The 17,964-nt window shown below is 48.4% G+C and overlaps 2 protein-coding genes across 4 annotated transcripts in view; one reads left to right on the top strand and one right to left on the bottom strand.

The window, feature by feature from the left end:
• LOC143806565 (uncharacterized) overlaps positions 1 to 6,579 on the bottom strand; it is a 32,237-nt gene extending 25,658 nt beyond the window's left edge. Inside the window, exons 1-2 of the mRNA XM_077287246.1 lie at positions 6,450 to 6,579; positions 4,856 to 4,953 (exon numbers count right to left, since the gene is read on the bottom strand). Of these exons, the coding sequence (XP_077143361.1) occupies positions 4,856 to 4,939 (84 nt within the window). The 5' untranslated portion in view covers positions 4,940 to 4,953; positions 6,450 to 6,579. The remainder of the gene's footprint in view (positions 1 to 4,855; positions 4,954 to 6,449) is intronic.
• The window catches only part of USP47 (ubiquitin specific peptidase 47), a 56,711-nt gene continuing 45,125 nt past the window's right edge, over positions 6,379 to 17,964 (top strand). The window contains exon 1 of one of the 3 annotated variants that reach the window (XM_077287245.1): positions 6,379 to 6,536. In XM_077287245.1, coding sequence (XP_077143360.1) covers positions 6,498 to 6,536 — 39 coding nt within the window. In that variant the 5' untranslated portion in view covers positions 6,379 to 6,497. Of the gene's footprint in view, positions 6,537 to 16,787; positions 17,134 to 17,964 lie in introns of those variants that run through there. The other 2 variants (XM_077287244.1, XM_077287243.1) reach the window with 2 other exon arrangements.

Below are 17,964 nucleotides of genomic sequence, written 5' to 3'. Positions count from 1 at the left end.
GACAATCCGAAGATTCCACCTGACCAGAAGAAAATCGAGGATGAAACCCCGAATTACAGAAAAAGGGAGACACCAAGGTGGCAGAGCTGGCCCGATTATTGAGGGCAAACTCCGCTAAAGGCAAAAAAGCAACCCAATCATCCTGATCTGCAGACACAAAACACCTCAAATATGTCTCCAAGGTCTGATTCGTCCGCTCGGTCTGGCCATTAGTCTGAGGATGGAAAGCAGACGAGAAAGACAAATCTATGCCCATCCTAGCACAGAATGCTCGCCAAAATCTAGACACGAATTGGGTACCTCTGTCAGAAACGATATTCTCCGGAATACCATGCAAACGGACCACATTTTGATAAAACAGAGGAACCAACTCGGAAGAAGAAGGCAACTTAGGCAGGGGAACCAAATGGACCATCTTAGAGAAACGATCACACACCACCCAGATGACAGACATCTTCTGAGAAACAGGAAGAGCAACATCAGGCTGACGCAACACAGGGGCGGAAGAAAAGCGGCGCTTAAGCTCCCGAAAGGCCTCCACAGCAGCAGGGGACCAATCAGCAACATCAGCACCCTTCTTAGTCAAATCAGTCAATGGTTTAACAACATCAGAAAAACCAGCAATAAATCGACGATAAAAGTTAGCAAAGCCCAAAAATTTCTGAAGACTCTTAAGAGAAGAGGGTTGCGTCCAATCACAAATAGCCTGAACCTTGACAGGATCCATCTCGATGGAAGAGGGGGAAAAAATATATCCCAAAAAGGAAATCTTTTGAACCCCAAAAACGCACTTAGAACCCTTCACACACAAGGAATTAGACCGCAAAACCTGAAAAACCCTCCTGACCTGCTGGACATGAGAGTCCCAGTCATCCGAAAAAATCAAAATATCATCCAGATACACAATCATAAATTTATCCAAATAATCACGGAAAATGTCATGCATAAAGGACTGAAAGACTGAAGGGGCATTTGAAAGACCAAAAGGCATCACCAAATACTCAAAGTGGCCCTCGGGCGTATTAAATGCGGTTTTCCACTCATCCCCCTGCTTAATTCGCACCAAATTATACGCCCCACGAAGATCTATCTTAGAGAACCACTTGGCCCCCTTTATGCGAGCAAACAAATCAGTCAGCAGTGGCAACGGATATTGATATTTAACCGTGATTTTATTCAAAAGCCGATAATCAATGCACGGCCTCAAAGAGCCATCTTTCTTAGCCACAAAGAAAAAACCGGCTCCTAAGGGAGATGACGAAGGACGAATATGTCCCTTTTCCAAGGACTCCTTTATATATTCTCGCATAGCAGCATGTTCAGGCACAGACAGATTAAATAAACGACCCTTAGGGTATTTACTACCCGGAATCAAATCTATGGCACAATCGCACTCCCGGTGCGGAGGTAATGAACCAAGCTTAGGTTCTTCAAAAACGTCACGATATTCAGTCAAGAATTCAGGAATCTCAGAGGGAATAGATGATGAAATGGAAACCACAGGTACGTCCCCATGCGTCCCCTTACATCCCCAGCTTAACACAGACATAGCTTTCCAGTCAAGGACTGGGTTATGAGATTGCAGCCATGGCAATCCAAGCACCAACACATCATGTAGGTTATACAGCACAAGAAAGCGAATAATCTCCTGGTGATCCGGATTAATCCGCATAGTTACTTGTGTCCAGTACTGTGGTTTATTGCTAGCCAATGGGGTGGAGTCAATCCCCTTCAGGGGTATAGGAGTTTCAAGAGGCTCCAAATCATACCCACAGCGTTTGGCAAAGGACCAATCCATAAGACTCAAAGCGGCGCCAGAATCGACATAGGCATCCGCGGTAATAGATGATAAAGAACAAATCAGGGTCACAGATAGAATAAACTTAGACTGTAAAGTGCCAATTGAAACAGACTTATCAAGCCTCTTAGTACGCTTAGAGCATGCTGATATAACATGAGTTGAATCACCGCAATAGAAGCACAACCCATTTTTTCGTCTAAAACTCTGCCGTTCACTTCTGGACAGAATTCCATCACACTGCATATTCTCCGGCGTCTTCTCAGTAGACACCGCCAAATGGTGCACAGGCTTGCGCTCCCGCAGACGCCTATCGATCTGGATAGCCATTGTCATGGACTCATTCAGACCCGCAGGCACAGGGAACCCCACCATAACATCCTTAATGGCATCAGAGAGACCCTCTCTGAAATTCGCCGCCAGGGCGCACTCATTCCACTGAGTAAGCACAGCCCATTTACGGAATTTCTGGCAGTATATTTCAGCTTCGTCTTGCCCCTGAGATAGGGACATCAAGGCCTTTTCCGCCTGAAGTTCTAACTGAGGTTCCTCATAAAGCAACCCCAAGGCCAGAAAAAACGCATCCACATTGAGCAACGCAGGATCCCCTGGAGCCAATGCAAAAGCCCAATCCTGAGGGTCGCCCCGGAGCAAAGAAATCACAATCCTGACCTGCTGAGCAGGATCTATTCCCCGAGAAAAATTCAGGCAAAGGAATTCTAGGTTCAGATATAGGAACATGAACAACAAAATCTTGTAAGTTTTGAACTTTCGTGGTGAGATTATTCAAACCTGCAGCTAAACTCTGAATATCCATTTTAAACAGGTGAACACAGAGCCATTCCAGGATTAGAAGGAGAGAGAGAGAGAAAGGCTGCAATATAGGCAGACTTGCAAGAGATTCAATTACAAGCACACTCAGAACTGAGAAAAAAAAAAAAAAAAAAAAATCTTCAGCAGACTTCTCTTTTCTCTCCTTTCTCTGTCAATTAATTTAACCCTTTCCGGCCGGTCAAACTGTTATGGTTCTCAATGGCAAGAGAACATAGCCCAGCAAACATAAGAACTAGCTCTTGGAAGGATGGAAACTAAACTGACCATGAACTAAACCTGCCGCACAACTAACAGTAGCCGGGTAGCGTAGCCTGCGTTTTATCCCTAGACGCCCAGCGCCGGCCGGAGGACTAACTAATCCTGGCAGAGGAAAATATAGTCCTGGCTCACCTCTAGAGAAATTTCCCCGAAAGGCAGACAGAGGCCCCCACAAATATTGGCGGTGATTTTAGATGAAATGACAAACGTAGTATGAAAATAGGTTTAGCAAAATTGAGGTCCGCTTACTAGATAGCAGGAAGACAGAAAGGGCACTTTCATGGTCAGCTGAAAACCCTATCAAAATACCATCCTGAAATTACTTTAAGACTCTAGTATTAACTCATAACATCAGAGTGGCAATTTCAGATCACAAGAGCTTTCCAGACACAGAAACGAAACTACAGCTGTGAACTGGAACAAAATGCAAAAACAAACAAGGACTAAGTCCAACTTAGCTGGGAGTTGTCTAGCAGCAGGAACATGCACAGAAAGGCTTCTGATTACAATGTTGACCGGCATGGAAGTGACAGAGGAGCAAGGCTAAATAGCGACTCCCACATCCTGATGGAAACAGGTGAACAGAGAGGATGATGCACACCAGTTCAATTCCACCAGTGGCCACCGGGGGAGCCCAAAATCCAATTTCACAACAATTTACGTCGGACAGGTGAGGATTATGATGTTTTATTATTTTTTGTCTTTTACAGAGGACATGGCCTTCAGTGGATTAGGCATAAAGGTGGGTATAACTCTTCGTTTTTTTGTTTTTATTTCAAATAAAGGTGCCAGTGTCTTTATTTCAAATAAAGAGATTTATTCTGGCTGTTTTTTTTTTTTTTACAATCTAACTATGGGGTTAGTAATGGGGTGTATTATAGACCCCTCTCCATTACTAACCCCTGGGCTTGATGTCAGTGACCATAAAACAGACATTAATCCAAAACCGATTACCCCTCTTGCCACCGCAAGTGGGAAGAGCCAGGCAAAGTGCCAGAATTGGCGCATCTAATAGATGTGCCGTTTCTGGGCGGCTGTGGACGGCATTTTTTAGGCTGGGTGGGAAACAATATCCATGGCCCTTATCAGTCTTAGAATACCAGACCCCAGGTGTCTGAATGTTCGGCAGTAACCTTTTTACCAGCAGTCACAACTACTGGCTCACACACTGTCATTTGTATGACAGCATGGGAACCACAATTCTCTGACAGGCGGTAACGATCATACCGCCAATCAGAGCCCTTGTTTGCCATGCTGTCATACAGATAACAGCGTAGCAAACAAAGGATGTTTGGGCCCCCCAATCATATGAATGGGGTCCAGGTTCAGGCTCGAATTTGGGTACTGTTCTGGTACACGAACTAAACTTTTTTAAAAATGTTCAGTTGAACTCGCCGGACTCGAACATCCACTGGTTCGCCTATGACTACTTATAATAGGCGAGTCTGATTCAGAATATGGATTTTTCATACATAGATCATCAGTCCGTGTGTAAAAACGTTCATGTGAACTACCACATTGCCTTGCATTGGTCAGTCTGCTGTCCATATTGCTATCATTTTTGCATATGGACGGCACACAGACGTAACACGGACGGCACACCGACGTAACACGGACGGCACACAGACGTAACACGGATGGCACACAGACGTAACACGGACGGCACACAGACGTAACACGGACGGCACACAGACGTAACACGGACGGCACACAGACGTAACACGGACGGCACACAGACGTAACACGGACGGCACACAGACGTAAAACGGACGGCACACAGACGTAACACGGACGGCACACAGACGTAACACGGGCAGCACACCGACATAACACGGATGGCACACAGACGTAACACGGACGGCACACAGACGTAACACGGATGGCACACAGACGTAACACGGACAGCACACCGAAGTAAGATGGACGGCACACATTCATCTGAACGAGCCCTAATGATGGGAGTACCTTATTCTGCTGTGAGCTGTGAGGCCTGTGTAAAGACGTTCTGTTCTTCTTTTTGTTCCTTTTCTGCAACTTTTGTGACTCCATTTCGATTTTTCTCCCTGGGGAACATAAGAAATTAAAGTGAAGAGGAGAGAAAGACACATCTGTGGCCAGTACTTTGGTCAAAGTACACACATATACCCCATACACACATATACTCCACATACACATATACTCCATGTACACATATATCCCACACACACATATACTCCACATACACATATAACATATAATGCACCCCACATTATTCTGTATGCACTGTACCACCACATTATTCTATTTGTACTGCAGCCCATTATTCTGCTGGTGCAGTCACTGTGTACATACATTACATTACTGATCCTGAGTTACATCCTGTATTATACTCCAGAGCTGCACTCACTATTCTGCTGGTGCAGTCACTGTGTACATACATTACATTACTTATCCTGTACTGATCCTGAGTTACATCCTGTATTATACTCCAGAGCTGCACTCACTATTCTGCTGGTGCAGTCACTGTGTACATACATTACATTACTGATCCTGAGTTACATCCTGTATTATACCCCAGAGCTGCACTCACTATTCTGCTGGTGCAGTCACTGTGTACATACATTACATTACTGATCCTGAGTTACATCCTGTATTATACCCCAGAGCTGCACTCACTATTCTGCTGGTGCAGTCACTGTGTACATACATTACATTACTGATCCTGTACTGATCCTGTATTATACTCCAGAGCTGCACTCACTATTCTGCTGGTGCAGTCACTGTGTACATACATTACATTACTGATCCTGTACTGATCCTGTATTATACTCCAGAGCTGCACTCACTATTCTGCTGGTGCAATCACTGTGTACATACATTACATTACTGATCCTGTACTGATCCTGTATTATACTCCAGAGCTGCACTCACTATTCTGCTGGTGCAGTCACTGTGTACATACATTACATTACTGATCCTGAGTTACATCCTGCATTATACTCCAGAGCTGCACTCACTATTCTGCTGGTGCAGTCACTGTGTACATACATTACATTACTGATCCTGGGCTGTAGGTTGTTAATGGTAACAGTCAGCTAGCTTGTAGTCGGGTGGGCCCCTCCAGCTGAGGCTGTTACCGCCATTTTTACATTTTTTATTCTGAACAGATAGCACAATTTTCCAGACATTATCACCTGCTTACTGACTCATATATGCTCGCTGAGGCTTCGGCTGCGGAGACCCCGCTAGTCCCGAGAACACAGATCCCAATTTCTCCTGTGTGAAAGGCGCTCACTAATATTTCATCTATACACTCGTCCCAGACAACTTATACATCGTCATCTGATTGGCTGCAGAGTGACCACGTGATGCTCGTGTGGCCGTTTTACAAATACATTTTTAATATTGAGAGCACCAAGATGGCGGCAGCACCACTGCTATGCGTTGTCATGGTGACTCTAGCTCAAAGGCCTGAGGAGGCCGGAAGTGACGCTGGAGTTTTCTCGCGAGAGTTCCGGCGGCCATTTCTCCATTGATTGCGTCTGCTTCTGGCAGATAGATCCGCGCTGTGGCTTCTCACCATGATCCCTGCCTGAAGGTCCTGGTCTCTGCCGCGGCCAGCACGGAGATGGTTCCCGGAGAGGACAGTCCCCTCCTACCCAAAGAGGTGAGGCGGCGCTTCCGGGAGCGGGGTCAGCTGCTTCCGGTCTCTCATCTGTGCGACATCAGGGGCCCCCAGTAGGGATTAAGGGCAGACACAAAGCTGGCAGTGACCGTTATCAGCCTGAGTCCCTGGCACTGACAGTCACATTCTGCCCGGTGTCACGGCGTTAGTGGCTGCCTGCCCGGTGTCACGGCGTTAGTGGCTGCCTGTCCGGTGTCACGGTGTTAGTGGCTGCCTGCCCGGAGTCACGGCGTTAGTGGCTGCCTGCCCGGTGTCACGGCGTTAGTGGCTGCCTGTCCGGTGTCACGGTGTTAGTGGCTGCCTGCCCGGTGTCACAGCGTTAGTGCCTGTCCGGTGTCACGGTGTTAGTGGCTGCCTGTCTGGTGTCACGGCGTTAGTGCCTGCCCGGTGTCACAGCGTTAGTGCCTGTCCGGTGTCACGGTGTTAGTGGCTGCCTGTCTGGTGTCACGGCGTTAGTGGCTGCCTGTCTGGTGTCACGGCGTTAGTGGCTGCCTGTCTGGTGTCACGGCGTTAGTGGCTGCCTGTCCGGTGTCACGACGTTAGTGGCTGCCTGTCCGGTGTCACGGCGTTAGTTCCTGCCTGGTGTCACGGTGTTAGTGGCTGCCTGTCCGGTGTCACTGCGTTAGTTCCTGCCTGGTGTCACGGCGTTAGTGGCTGCCTGCCCGGTGTCACGGCGTTAGTGGCTGCCTGCCCGGTGTCACGGCGTTAGTGGCTGCCTGCCCGGTGTCACGGCGTTAGTGGCTGCCTGCCCGGTGTCACGGCGTTAGTGGCTGCCTGCCCGGTGTCACGGCGTTAGTGGCTGCCTGCCCGGTGTCACGGCGTTAGTGGCTGCCTGCCCGGTGTCACGGCGTTAGTGGCTGCCTGCCCGGTGTCACGGCGTTAGTGGCTGCCTGCCCGGTGTCACGGCGTTAGTGGCTGCCTGCCCGGTGTCACGGCGTTAGTGGCTGCCTGCCCGGTGTCACGGCGTTAGTGGCTGCCTGCCCGGTGTCACGGCGTTAGTGGCTGCCTGCCCGGTGTCACGGCGTTAGTGGCTACCTGCCCGGTGTCACGGCGTTAGTGGCTGCCTGCCCGGTGTCACGGCGTTAGTGGCTGCCTGCCCGGTGTCACGGCGTTAGTGGCTGCCTGCCCGGTGTCACGGCGTTAGTGGCTGCCTGCCCGGTGTCACGGCGTTAGTGGCTGCCTGTCCGGTGTCACGACGTTAGTGGCTGCCTGTCCGGTGTCACGACGTTAGTTCCTGCCTGGTGTCACGGCGTTAGTGGCTGCCTGTCCGGTGTCACTGCGTTAGTTCCTGCCTGGTGTCACGGTTTTAGTGGCTGCCTGTCCGGTGTCACGGCGTTAGTTCCTGCCTGGTGTCACGGTGTTAGTGGCTGCCTGTCCGGTGTCACGGCGTTAGTTCCTGCCTGGTGTCACGGTTTTAGTGGCTGCCTGTCCGGTGTCACGGCGTTAGTTCCTGCCTGGTGTCACAGTGTTAGTGGCTGCCTGTCCGGTGTCACGGCGTTAGTTCCTGCCTGGTGTCACGGTTTTAGTGGCTGCCTGTCCGGTGTCACGGCGTTAGTTCCTGCCTGGTGTCACGGTGTTAGTGGCTGCCTGTCCGGTGTCACGGCGTTAGTGGCTGCCTGCCCGGTGTCACGGCGTTAGTGGCTGCCTGCCCGGTGTCACGGCGTTAGTGGCTGCCTGCCCGGTGTCACGGCGTTAGTGGCTGCCTGCCCGGTGTCACGGCGTTAGTGGCTGCCTGCCCGGTGTCACGGCGTTAGTGGCTGCCTGCCCGGTGTCACGGCGTTAGTGGCTGCCTGTCCGGTGTCACGGCGTTAGTTCCTGCCTGGTGTCACGGTGTTAGTGGCTGCCTGCCCGGTGTCACGGCGTTAGTGGCTGCCTGCCCGGTGTCACGGCGTTAGTGGCTGCCTGCCCGGTGTCACGGCGTTAGTGGCTGCCTGCCCGGTGTCACGGCGTTAGTGGCGCATCAGACGTGGCGGAGTTGTGCTGTGTACTCAGTGGTTGTGCTATGCTATGGACGGCATTAGCTTCTTCACAGTGTGCACCTTGATTTGTGGACCCTTCTGCTACGCCGTGGATGCCATTGATTTCTGAACGCTGCTACATCGTGGGTTCCATTGGTTTGTGGCCAGTGCTACTGCACCGTGGACCTCGTTTTCTGGTCACTGCTGCTGTACCGTTGGTTTCTGGCCACTGCTGCTGCGTCGTGGACGACGTTGGTTTCTGGCCAGTGCTGCTGCGCCGTGGACGCCGTTGGCTTCTGGCGGTGTTTTTTTTTTTTTTTTTTTTTCATTTTTATCCATAGCTTACTTCACTGTTGCTTTTCCTGTTTAGCCTTTGACTAATGAAGATGTATGAAGACATCAGGAACACATGGTAATCGTGGGACATAAAGCAATGTGATCTGAATGGTGTCACATTTGTGTCCTCCATGGGAGACAAGGATACACCCAGCTCGCATTCGCTATAATTGCACAGTAGTTATGGATCCCACCCATGGGGCATGTATCCATCTCAAGAGCGGGGTCCTCATGTCAGTGGAGAGGTGCACGGATTGCCCACTAATCTGTGTGGTTTTTCTGACTCCCTCTCCACTGACGACTGACAGGAGTGAGTGACGTCCTCAGATGCTGTAACAAACTTTTTTTTTTTTTTTTTTTTTTAAATCACTGATTGCAACAAAAGTTCTGGAGAATATCTGAAACATAAAGGGGTAGATTTTTAATGATGCTTTTGCACGGGGTCCTTCTTGTTTGGTTGTAGGAGAGGGGATGCGTTCATTGCTCTTTCAACTCGCTTCTATGGGAGTTGCGGAAACCTCCTCCCCTCCTTTCCTTCTCCATCTGGAATTGACCACCTGGGAGATTTTGGCGTAGAATTGATGTACCGTACCTGCCTGGTGCAGACCAGGTGTGATTAGGCATAAACAGAGCTTCTACCTTATGTATCCCTTTAAGCCGTCAGTGAGAAGTGAAGCATTGTATTTGCAATCAGCTGGCATCTCTGCTACACCTCAGTTTACACTCTGTGCCAGGGGAATGTTAAGACCTGTTTTTAAAGGGAAACATCAGTTTTAGCAGCAATAAGTTGTTTGTCATCAGCAGGATTCCCCTTTAATTCCGTGACCTTCAGCGGTTCTTGTGTAATTCTTTATATTGAGCCGGTGTCACCGTGTTGGTAAATAAACAGGTCCGGAGACTGAGTCAGATTCTGACAGATGATGAATCGCATGAGGCTGCCAGTCTGACTTTCCGGGTTGGCATTTACAGTGCACACGTTAAGTCGTCTGTGTGTTTTGGCCTGATACAATAAGCTACTGACGCCATTGTTGTGATCTGTGCGGCTTATACTCAAAACTACCCCACCCCCCTCTTTTTTTTTTTTTTTTTTCTTCTCGCTTCCTTATGACATCGTCTCCTGAGATCAGCAGTACCTGGTGGGTCTGGCATCCACTTACCTCACTGCTATTCCTGAATAATTGCTGGATTATCAAATAGTCTGGATTACAAAATGGGATCACAGAATCTGCTGCTGCAAAGTTGTTTTTTATCATCAGTCATTTCCTTTTTGGTTTTCTCTCCTCTACCCTCTTCTTTTGGTCTTGTGAAAACTCATTTCAAACTGCAGTTGTTTTACGGGGGGAAAAAAGCCAGATTATCCACATTTTTTTGGACTATTGGATGCCATATTAAAGTGATATTTACTGTAAAATGGAATTAGAGCAACTGCCCTCTAGTTTACGCCATGACCCTGACTTTAGGCTGGTAGCTCTCACTTAGGCTAGGGTCCACGACCATTTAATTGGAGCCTTGCTATCTGTGGTTTTGACAGACAGCACTTGTTCTCATGTTATTCAATGGGGCTGTGCAAATAATAATAATAATAATAATAATAATAATTAATAAAAATAATAATTATCATCTTTATTTTTATATATAGCGCTAACATATTCCGCAGCGCTTTACAGACATTATCATCGCTGTCCCCGATGAGGCTCACAATCTAAATTCCCTATCAGTATGTCTTTGGAATGTGGGAGGAAACTGGAGAACCCGGAGGAAACCCACACAAACACGGGGAGAACATACAAACTCCTTGCTGATGTTCTCCTTGGTGGGATTTGAACCCAGGACTCCAGCGCTGCAAGGCTGCAGTGCTAACCACTGAGCCACCGTGCTATGTATCTAAATTTTTATTTTGTCCTTCACCTCTGAGAAAAATGGATCCTACTCTGATCAGAGTCTGATTAGCATAATGGGACTGTTTTTCTCAGACGGAGAGACATCGGGTCGTGTGACCCTAGCCTAACCCCAGTACATTGCACTATCCCCATCCGCTGTGATATGTTTTGGGTCAGGAAAGGTTTTTAGACTCTGAATGTTCCTTTTCACTGACTGCAAGCAGAGATCATAAATGGTGAAACATTGAAACAGTCTATAAGAAAGTTGTAGAACTTTCAAAAGTTTTTCCAAACTTTCCAATGAAAATTTAAGTTGTTCTCCAAAGTAACCAAACGGATTTCAGCTATATTTTTAATATAGGAGCTTCCTGTTTAACTGTTCCAGGTCCTTTTTCCTTCACATGTCTTCCCTAAAGGATTGGAAACAAGCAGAAGTTTTGGAAAACTATACTAGAAAGTGTTGGGGGGCAGAGGTGGAGGAGCAAAAAGAATAGCACAAACACGTGCGGGATATTTATACCGTCCCACGTGCAGCATGTAAACTTATCTAGGCAAACCACATGCCACGATGACGAGATCTTCACTGATCACTGGCGGAAAAAAATATATTTTATGATGACACGCTTACATTTTTCTTTTTTTGCATTTTAGTGATAGCTTATCTGTTTTGGCTTCAATTAGGAAAGCTGTATTCACATAGCCCCGATCAATGCAGAGTGACACACGCGCTACTTCTTATTCACTCTGCCTCTACACTGCAGATCCTAATGGAAAATCCGCAAGATGTCCGATACGTGTAACTGTGCCCCTGTAAATCTCTGGACTGCAGGGGATCGTGGCCCTCCTAGTCCCGGGTTGGGGTCCTGCAATGACGGACGCCTGTTTTATCCCTGCAAGACCGTAGGTCTCTTGGCTGAGATGCATCCAGCTAAATTTATATCCTCCCAGTGTCACCTGCTCCTCCGCTCCAGTGCCCCCATAACACTTGGAATGTGGCGCTGGATTGTGCGATCCATTTACCACCCCCGATTCTGCTCCATAAATAGTTGGGTAGTGTGTAGTAAACTGCAGCTCCTGCTCTTATCTCGTGGCTGCGTTGTAATCCACCAGTTCAATATGATCTTGATTTTGCAGGGGTTGGGGGCAGCAGATGGTAAAACGCTGCATTTTGCAGACCACCTGCTAGTGCACCATGTGCTACAAGCAGCTGCCATGATAACGTCACCCACTTCTTGCACTTTTAGTTCGACGCCTCCTCTCACCCTATACGATATAGAGGAGCCGTACATCCCCCCCCCCCCCCCCCCCCCCAAGTGTATGAGCAGTTTTAGGAGAGGACAGGCTGTTCTTGTGTTTGTGTGGCAAGAAGTAATGTACCCTTTTTCTTCCCAAAAAAGAGGCAATGTGCAATACTTCACCACCTCCTTTTAGATTAAATAATTTTTTCCTTGTGCGCGGGGTCTGACCCCCACGGAGAGGAAAACTTTGATTTGTCATGGGGACTTTTTAACAAGCAGGGGTTTTCAAAATCCAGTGATGGGTGTCCCCCCGGAGCTGTGGTCCGCAGCTGTTGCATAACTGCATCACCCAACATGCTCTGACAGCCAACATGCTGGGAGTTGTAGTCTCTCAACAGCTGGGTTGAGTGAGGCATTGTTTTAAGATAAGTGTTGCATTCTCTTCCCCATGCTTTACAGTGCAGTTCTGCTTCTTCAAATGAGAACCCACTGTGCAGGGAAATTCAGTTAAAGTGACAGTGTATACACTTTGGCTGCAACTCCTTCGTTTTCTGCATCACTGGAGACCCCATTTGATCATGAATTGATAGAACTACCCCTCTTTTAGCAAATTTGGAAAATTATGCAGCAACATGTGAGGGATGTATTCCATTATAAGGGCTCATTCCCGCTTGCGATGAATGTAGCAGAGCTAGACCCATCGTGGGTCAAATAGATTATCATCTTCTCTGGGGAATGTCGAGGAATATTGTTGTTTGTTGTTTTTGCAGAAGACAAGGGCGTCAGTGGAATGGGCAATGTCGTAAGTATGGTTTAATTAAGATTTCTTAAAGGAGCGGTGGCGCAGTGGTTAGCACAGCAGCCTTGCAGCGCTGGAGTCCTGGGTTCTAATCCCACCTTGGACAACATCTGCAAGGAGTTTGTATGTTCTCCCCGTGTTTGCGTGGGTTTCCTCCGGGTTCTCCAGTTTCCTCCCACATTCCAAAGACATACTGATAGGGAATTTAGATTGTGAGCCCCATCGGGGACAGCGATGATAATGTGTGCAAACTGTAAAGCGCTGCGTAATATGTTAGCGCTATATAAAAATAAAGATTATTATTATTAAAGGAGTTTGTGACATTCTTTCAATTAAAGGACTTTTTTTTCCGTGTGTGTTTTTATACAATGAGTATGGGGTTCGTAATTGGGCGTCTTAATGACGCCTCTCCATTACTAACCTGTGGGCTTGATGTCACCTGACACTACAAAGGTGACATCAACCCCACAAATATGAACCCCACTTGCCACTGCTACAGGTCAGGTGGGAAGAGTGAGGCTAAGTGCCAGAATTGGCACATCTTATGGATGTGCCTTTTGTGGGGCGGCTGAGTTGTTTTTAGCCTGGGAGGGGGGGCCAGTATCCATTGCCCCTTCCTAGGCTATTAATATCAGCCCACAGCTGTCTGCACAACCTTTGCTTTTTATTAATTATAGCGGAACCCTACATCATTTTTTGGAGGGTACTCCATTTTAATAGCCAGTAAAGGCTAAGTATACAGCTGTGAGCTGAATTTAATAGCCTGGGAAGCTCCATGGGTATTACCTCCTTCCCAGACTATAAGCATGTGCCCCCAGCTATCTTCTTTCCCTCTGCTGGTTAAGAAAATTACCTGTGAGCCCACGCCATTTTTTTTTTTAGAAAAATCTTTTAATAATGTACAGTAAGCTGCACACACTGTACTAATTATATTGGTCACTGACATCTATGTATCTACAGTATTCTATTTGTATTTACTGTATGTAATCCATCTCTTCTATCTTGTTTGCTCCTGCTGAGAATTTCTCTATGTAAAGGCTCATGTTAAAATCACACTGCATTTGGACGTAAATCGGATGCTAGGTGTGAAAATTCGGATTGTACTCACATGACACTCGTCCGACTTTGCAGGAACAAAATCGGACAGATTTAAAAATTGCTAGTGTGACTCCAGCCTAAACTAGGCATGCTTGTCATTCAGGGGCCTGGGAAAGTCAGGCACTGCAAAATGGTTCGCGCTCATAGTTCCCATTACAGACTTGTCACTCGGCTTTCCCAGAAACAGATGTACCATTATTACACCACTTTTGCAGCTCCCCGTTCTTGGCTGCGTATTTTTGGCTTTGGTTCCTGAACCGTGGCTGTGTATGGAGCGCGGTTATAATCTGCAGTTAATTATTCATCTTAAGCCCTGAAGTGCGGTGTGAGCCGAGCAGTAATACCTTGGTGCCCCAGCACTGCGGATTTACTCTGTTCCCTCTCACCCAGTGCCTACGAGGAGGCCTGGAACGCGTTGATCTCATGGTCGATGGCGATTCCTGATCCTATGCACGTTGGTGTGCCTTCACATCTATACACCTGAATCTCGCTGTTAAACCTCCCTGCTTTACACTGCAGCCCACATTCAGAAAAATGCACAATGCAATAAAATCGAATTAAGGTTTATATATAGTTCTATTTTAGAACTATTAATTTTTTAACCCTCTATCGGGCAGAACCATCAGCGATTAGTACGTCGCTCAGATCCAGAAAAAAATGTATCTCCTGGCAGAGAAATGATGCAGACGAGGTTAAAGGTTTTATGGCTGTGAGGTTATTTATAAGGGGAAATTCCAATAATCTGGTGCTCTCTCCGGACGGCGGCTTTCTTATTTTCGTCCAGGAGTGTGACACCCCTATGTACCACACCTGGCCGGTGACTTGTCTTACTACTTCCGGGCTACCGGTAGGTGAGGAGCTAGGGATAGAAGTCATGGTGAGAATGTGATCACCCCGAGGGATCGATGGGCGTCACGGAGAGGCATTAAACCCCATGGGAGCAGCGTCCGTGCACCTGGCAGGGTCCGCTCTCGGGAAAGGGACCCACATCACAGGCGTCTTCCTGGCCGGACGTGGGGTATGTGGATGATAGGACCCGATCGCTGCTGTTCTCTTTGTATCTGTCTTGTTGTAGAAAGCTAGAAGTAAAACGTTAACAGGAACCTGTCGCTGTTACATATTATTAACTGGAGGCATTTCCTCATTGAGTCTTGTGAAATTCTATTGCAATCCGTCACAAGAACCAAGGGCCAGATTATCGGAAGTCCTGGATTATAGTATGTATACTGTGTATGTATGGATGTATAAAATATGTATATACACACACAGCACACTATAGTAATGTTACAAAAGTGAACAAACTCGTGTGCAAAAAAAAAGCAACATTTCAGCTCAAAAGAGCCTTATTTTGTCTCTTTAAAGGGGTAGTCTCATCAACAGCGGCACCTTTTGAGAATTGGACCCCTTTGCCCCAGCTTCCCTGATAGCGGCTCATAGAGGAGGGTTTCGGGCATAGATGGGGCATATGGACGGAATACGTGTTTATGGGGAAGCCACTATCCTTTTGAGTTTCTGGGAAAGAAGAGTGGTTAAACCTTCATGGCCACCATTAAAACTCCACGAAGACTTTCCTGTATGGCAAATGCCTGTGTGCTGGACTGCAAGATGCATTGCTATATGCAAAAGTAAATTTGTCATTCAGGAGTCTGGGAAAGCTGGTTGCTGGATTTCAGAGTTGTGCGAGAGCATATACAGAACGTGCAGGAGCGTTGGAAGGAGCTCTTCACCTTCATCAGTCTGTACATTTATCTGTTAGTACGTAACTGATAGCTGAGGAGCCTTAAGTCCTGTCTCCTTGGGGCCGAACTTAGAGCTTCTTGCCTGTCCTCTTGAGGGGGCAGCAGAGCTTCTTGCCTGCGGAGCCTCACGTGCCTCTTGGTGGAGAGGGGGGGTGACTTCAGAGCTTTATACCTTGTCCCTATGGGGTGGACAATGGAACCTCACATCCTGTCCCATTTGGGAGGCGGACCCCCGATGAGCCTCACATCCTGTCCCCTTATGGCTGGGCCACGGAGCCTCACATCCTGTCCCCTTATGGCTGGGCCACGGAGCCTCACATCCTGTCCCCTTATGGCTGGGCCACGGAGCCTCACATCCTGTCCCCTTATGGCTGGGCCACGGAACCTCACATCCTGTCCCCTTATGGCTGGGCCACGGAACCTCACATCCTGTCCCCTTATGGCTGGGCCACGGAACCTCACATCCTGTCCCCTTATGGCTGGGCCACGGAACCTCACATCCTGTCCCCTTATGGCTGGGCCACGGAACCTCACATCCTGTCCCCTTATGGCTGGGCCACGGAACCTCACATCCTGTCCCCTTATGGCTGGGCCACGGAACCTCACATCCTGTCCCCTTATGGCTGGGCCACGGAACCTCACATCCTGTCCCCTTATGGCTGGGCCACGGAACCTCACATCCTGTCCCCTTATGGCTGGGCCACGGAACCTCACATCCTGTCCCCTTATGGCTGGGCCACGGAACCTCACATCCTGTCCCCTTATGGCTGGGCCACGGAACCTCACATCCTGTCCCCTTATGGCTGGGCCACGGAACCTCACATCCTGTCCCCTTATGGCTGGGCCACGGAACCTCACATCCTGTCCCCTTATGGCTGGGCCACGGAACCTCACATCCTGTCCCCTTGAAGAGGGCGCCTGTGAATCCTCTTCTTATTCACCCCTCATGACCTGTTAATTTCGGCAAGCTCCCGCAGAGGCTAATGACCTGTCCCCTTGTAGGGTGGACACCCGCGGAACTTCACGTAGTTGCAGTGGTCTCTATGTCCCGGGCGGTCTGTAACGTTGCTTTTTGCGGACGTTAATCTTTCCTTCTTCAGCCAGCAGTATAAATTCCATTCTCCGTCCACCCAGTGACGTGTTTTATAGCGGACGTTATATTGCAGAGAGTGCAGCTCGCAGCTCAAAGTCTTACAGATAAGGAGCGAGTGAACAAGAAACTTTCTACCCAGGAACAGGAAGTGAATCCTGTCTTTCCAATCCCGAGAAGACTTCCCAGCCTTGGCCTCCAGCTGTCGGCCACTTCCCGCTGGGCACTCATTCATTGCCACACCAGGCTTTTTGAGATGGGGAAAGATGCCCTCGTGGGCTGCCTCGAGCGGCGCGGTGGGCATTCTTGCCATAAAGAAAAGTGCTGAAAATGAGCCACATGACACACGGCTCAGGCTTCTCCTTGCTGAGGTTCCTTATCAATCTCTTCCTGTCTTGTTCCAAATCTAAGGATGAGTTCAGACTCATCATCCTCAGTCAGGTGAGTTCACATCGTCGCTCTCGCATCCTATAAAGGTTCAGGCTGTATCATGCAGACCACCATAGGAGCGGAGTTCCCACATAAAGTCCTGCCTTGTGTAGCTGTTATGTTGTGGAGGCTCCTGGTGACCTTCAGCGTTGGTGGTAGACGGAGCTGTGTGACCGCCCCGGGGTGCTGCTGCTGTACTGCCACTTATGTAACCTTTAGCTCTGTCAGTGCCAACGTTCTAAAAGACGTGTTTATGGCTGGGGGTCCTGCGTCACAAACCCCAATTATTAACTTTTGATGTGTCCCTGTAATATAAACCTGCGGGCATACTTGCGTGCCATTATGTGTTTTAGCCACGTATATGTACATGGGTCGTATTATGGGCTGTCATTCACCCTTCTGCTAAGTTTTGCATTTATGAGTTCTTCTGTTTGCTGCTCAGGGGTCCGGGAAAGCTGAACTCCAGATTGGCCTTATCGAGTGTCCCCCAGACTGAAGGGGATCTACAAAGTGCACACACCCCGGTGTCCATGAGAGCGGAGGCGGCTGACACGGTGGTGTAACACTTGGCACACAGGCTTGGCAAGGAGCATTGGCTCTAGGGCTTATATAAACCTATGACGGCAGTCTGCTGCAATGTTTGGTATCGGTCATACTACGGGGTCTTGGGATAAGCAGCGGCTTGGGTCTGGATGTAAATGCATCAGATAACTGGGGGTCCTGCGATGGGGGCAGTGTCTAGGTCATCTGCTCGCACTTGCCTTCCGCTGCCATATTGATGGCGCTTCCTTCTAAAATTGGGGAGATAAAAAATTATCTTCTAAGTCAAAGTCTGATTAAGTT

This window comes from Ranitomeya variabilis, chromosome 2 (genome assembly GCF_051348905.1).
Source record: "Ranitomeya variabilis isolate aRanVar5 chromosome 2, aRanVar5.hap1, whole genome shotgun sequence".
NCBI classification, from domain to species: domain Eukaryota; kingdom Metazoa; phylum Chordata; class Amphibia; order Anura; family Dendrobatidae; genus Ranitomeya; species Ranitomeya variabilis.
The sequence above is the reverse complement of the archived record's forward strand: the minus strand, read 5'-3'. Positions and strand labels throughout refer to the sequence as shown.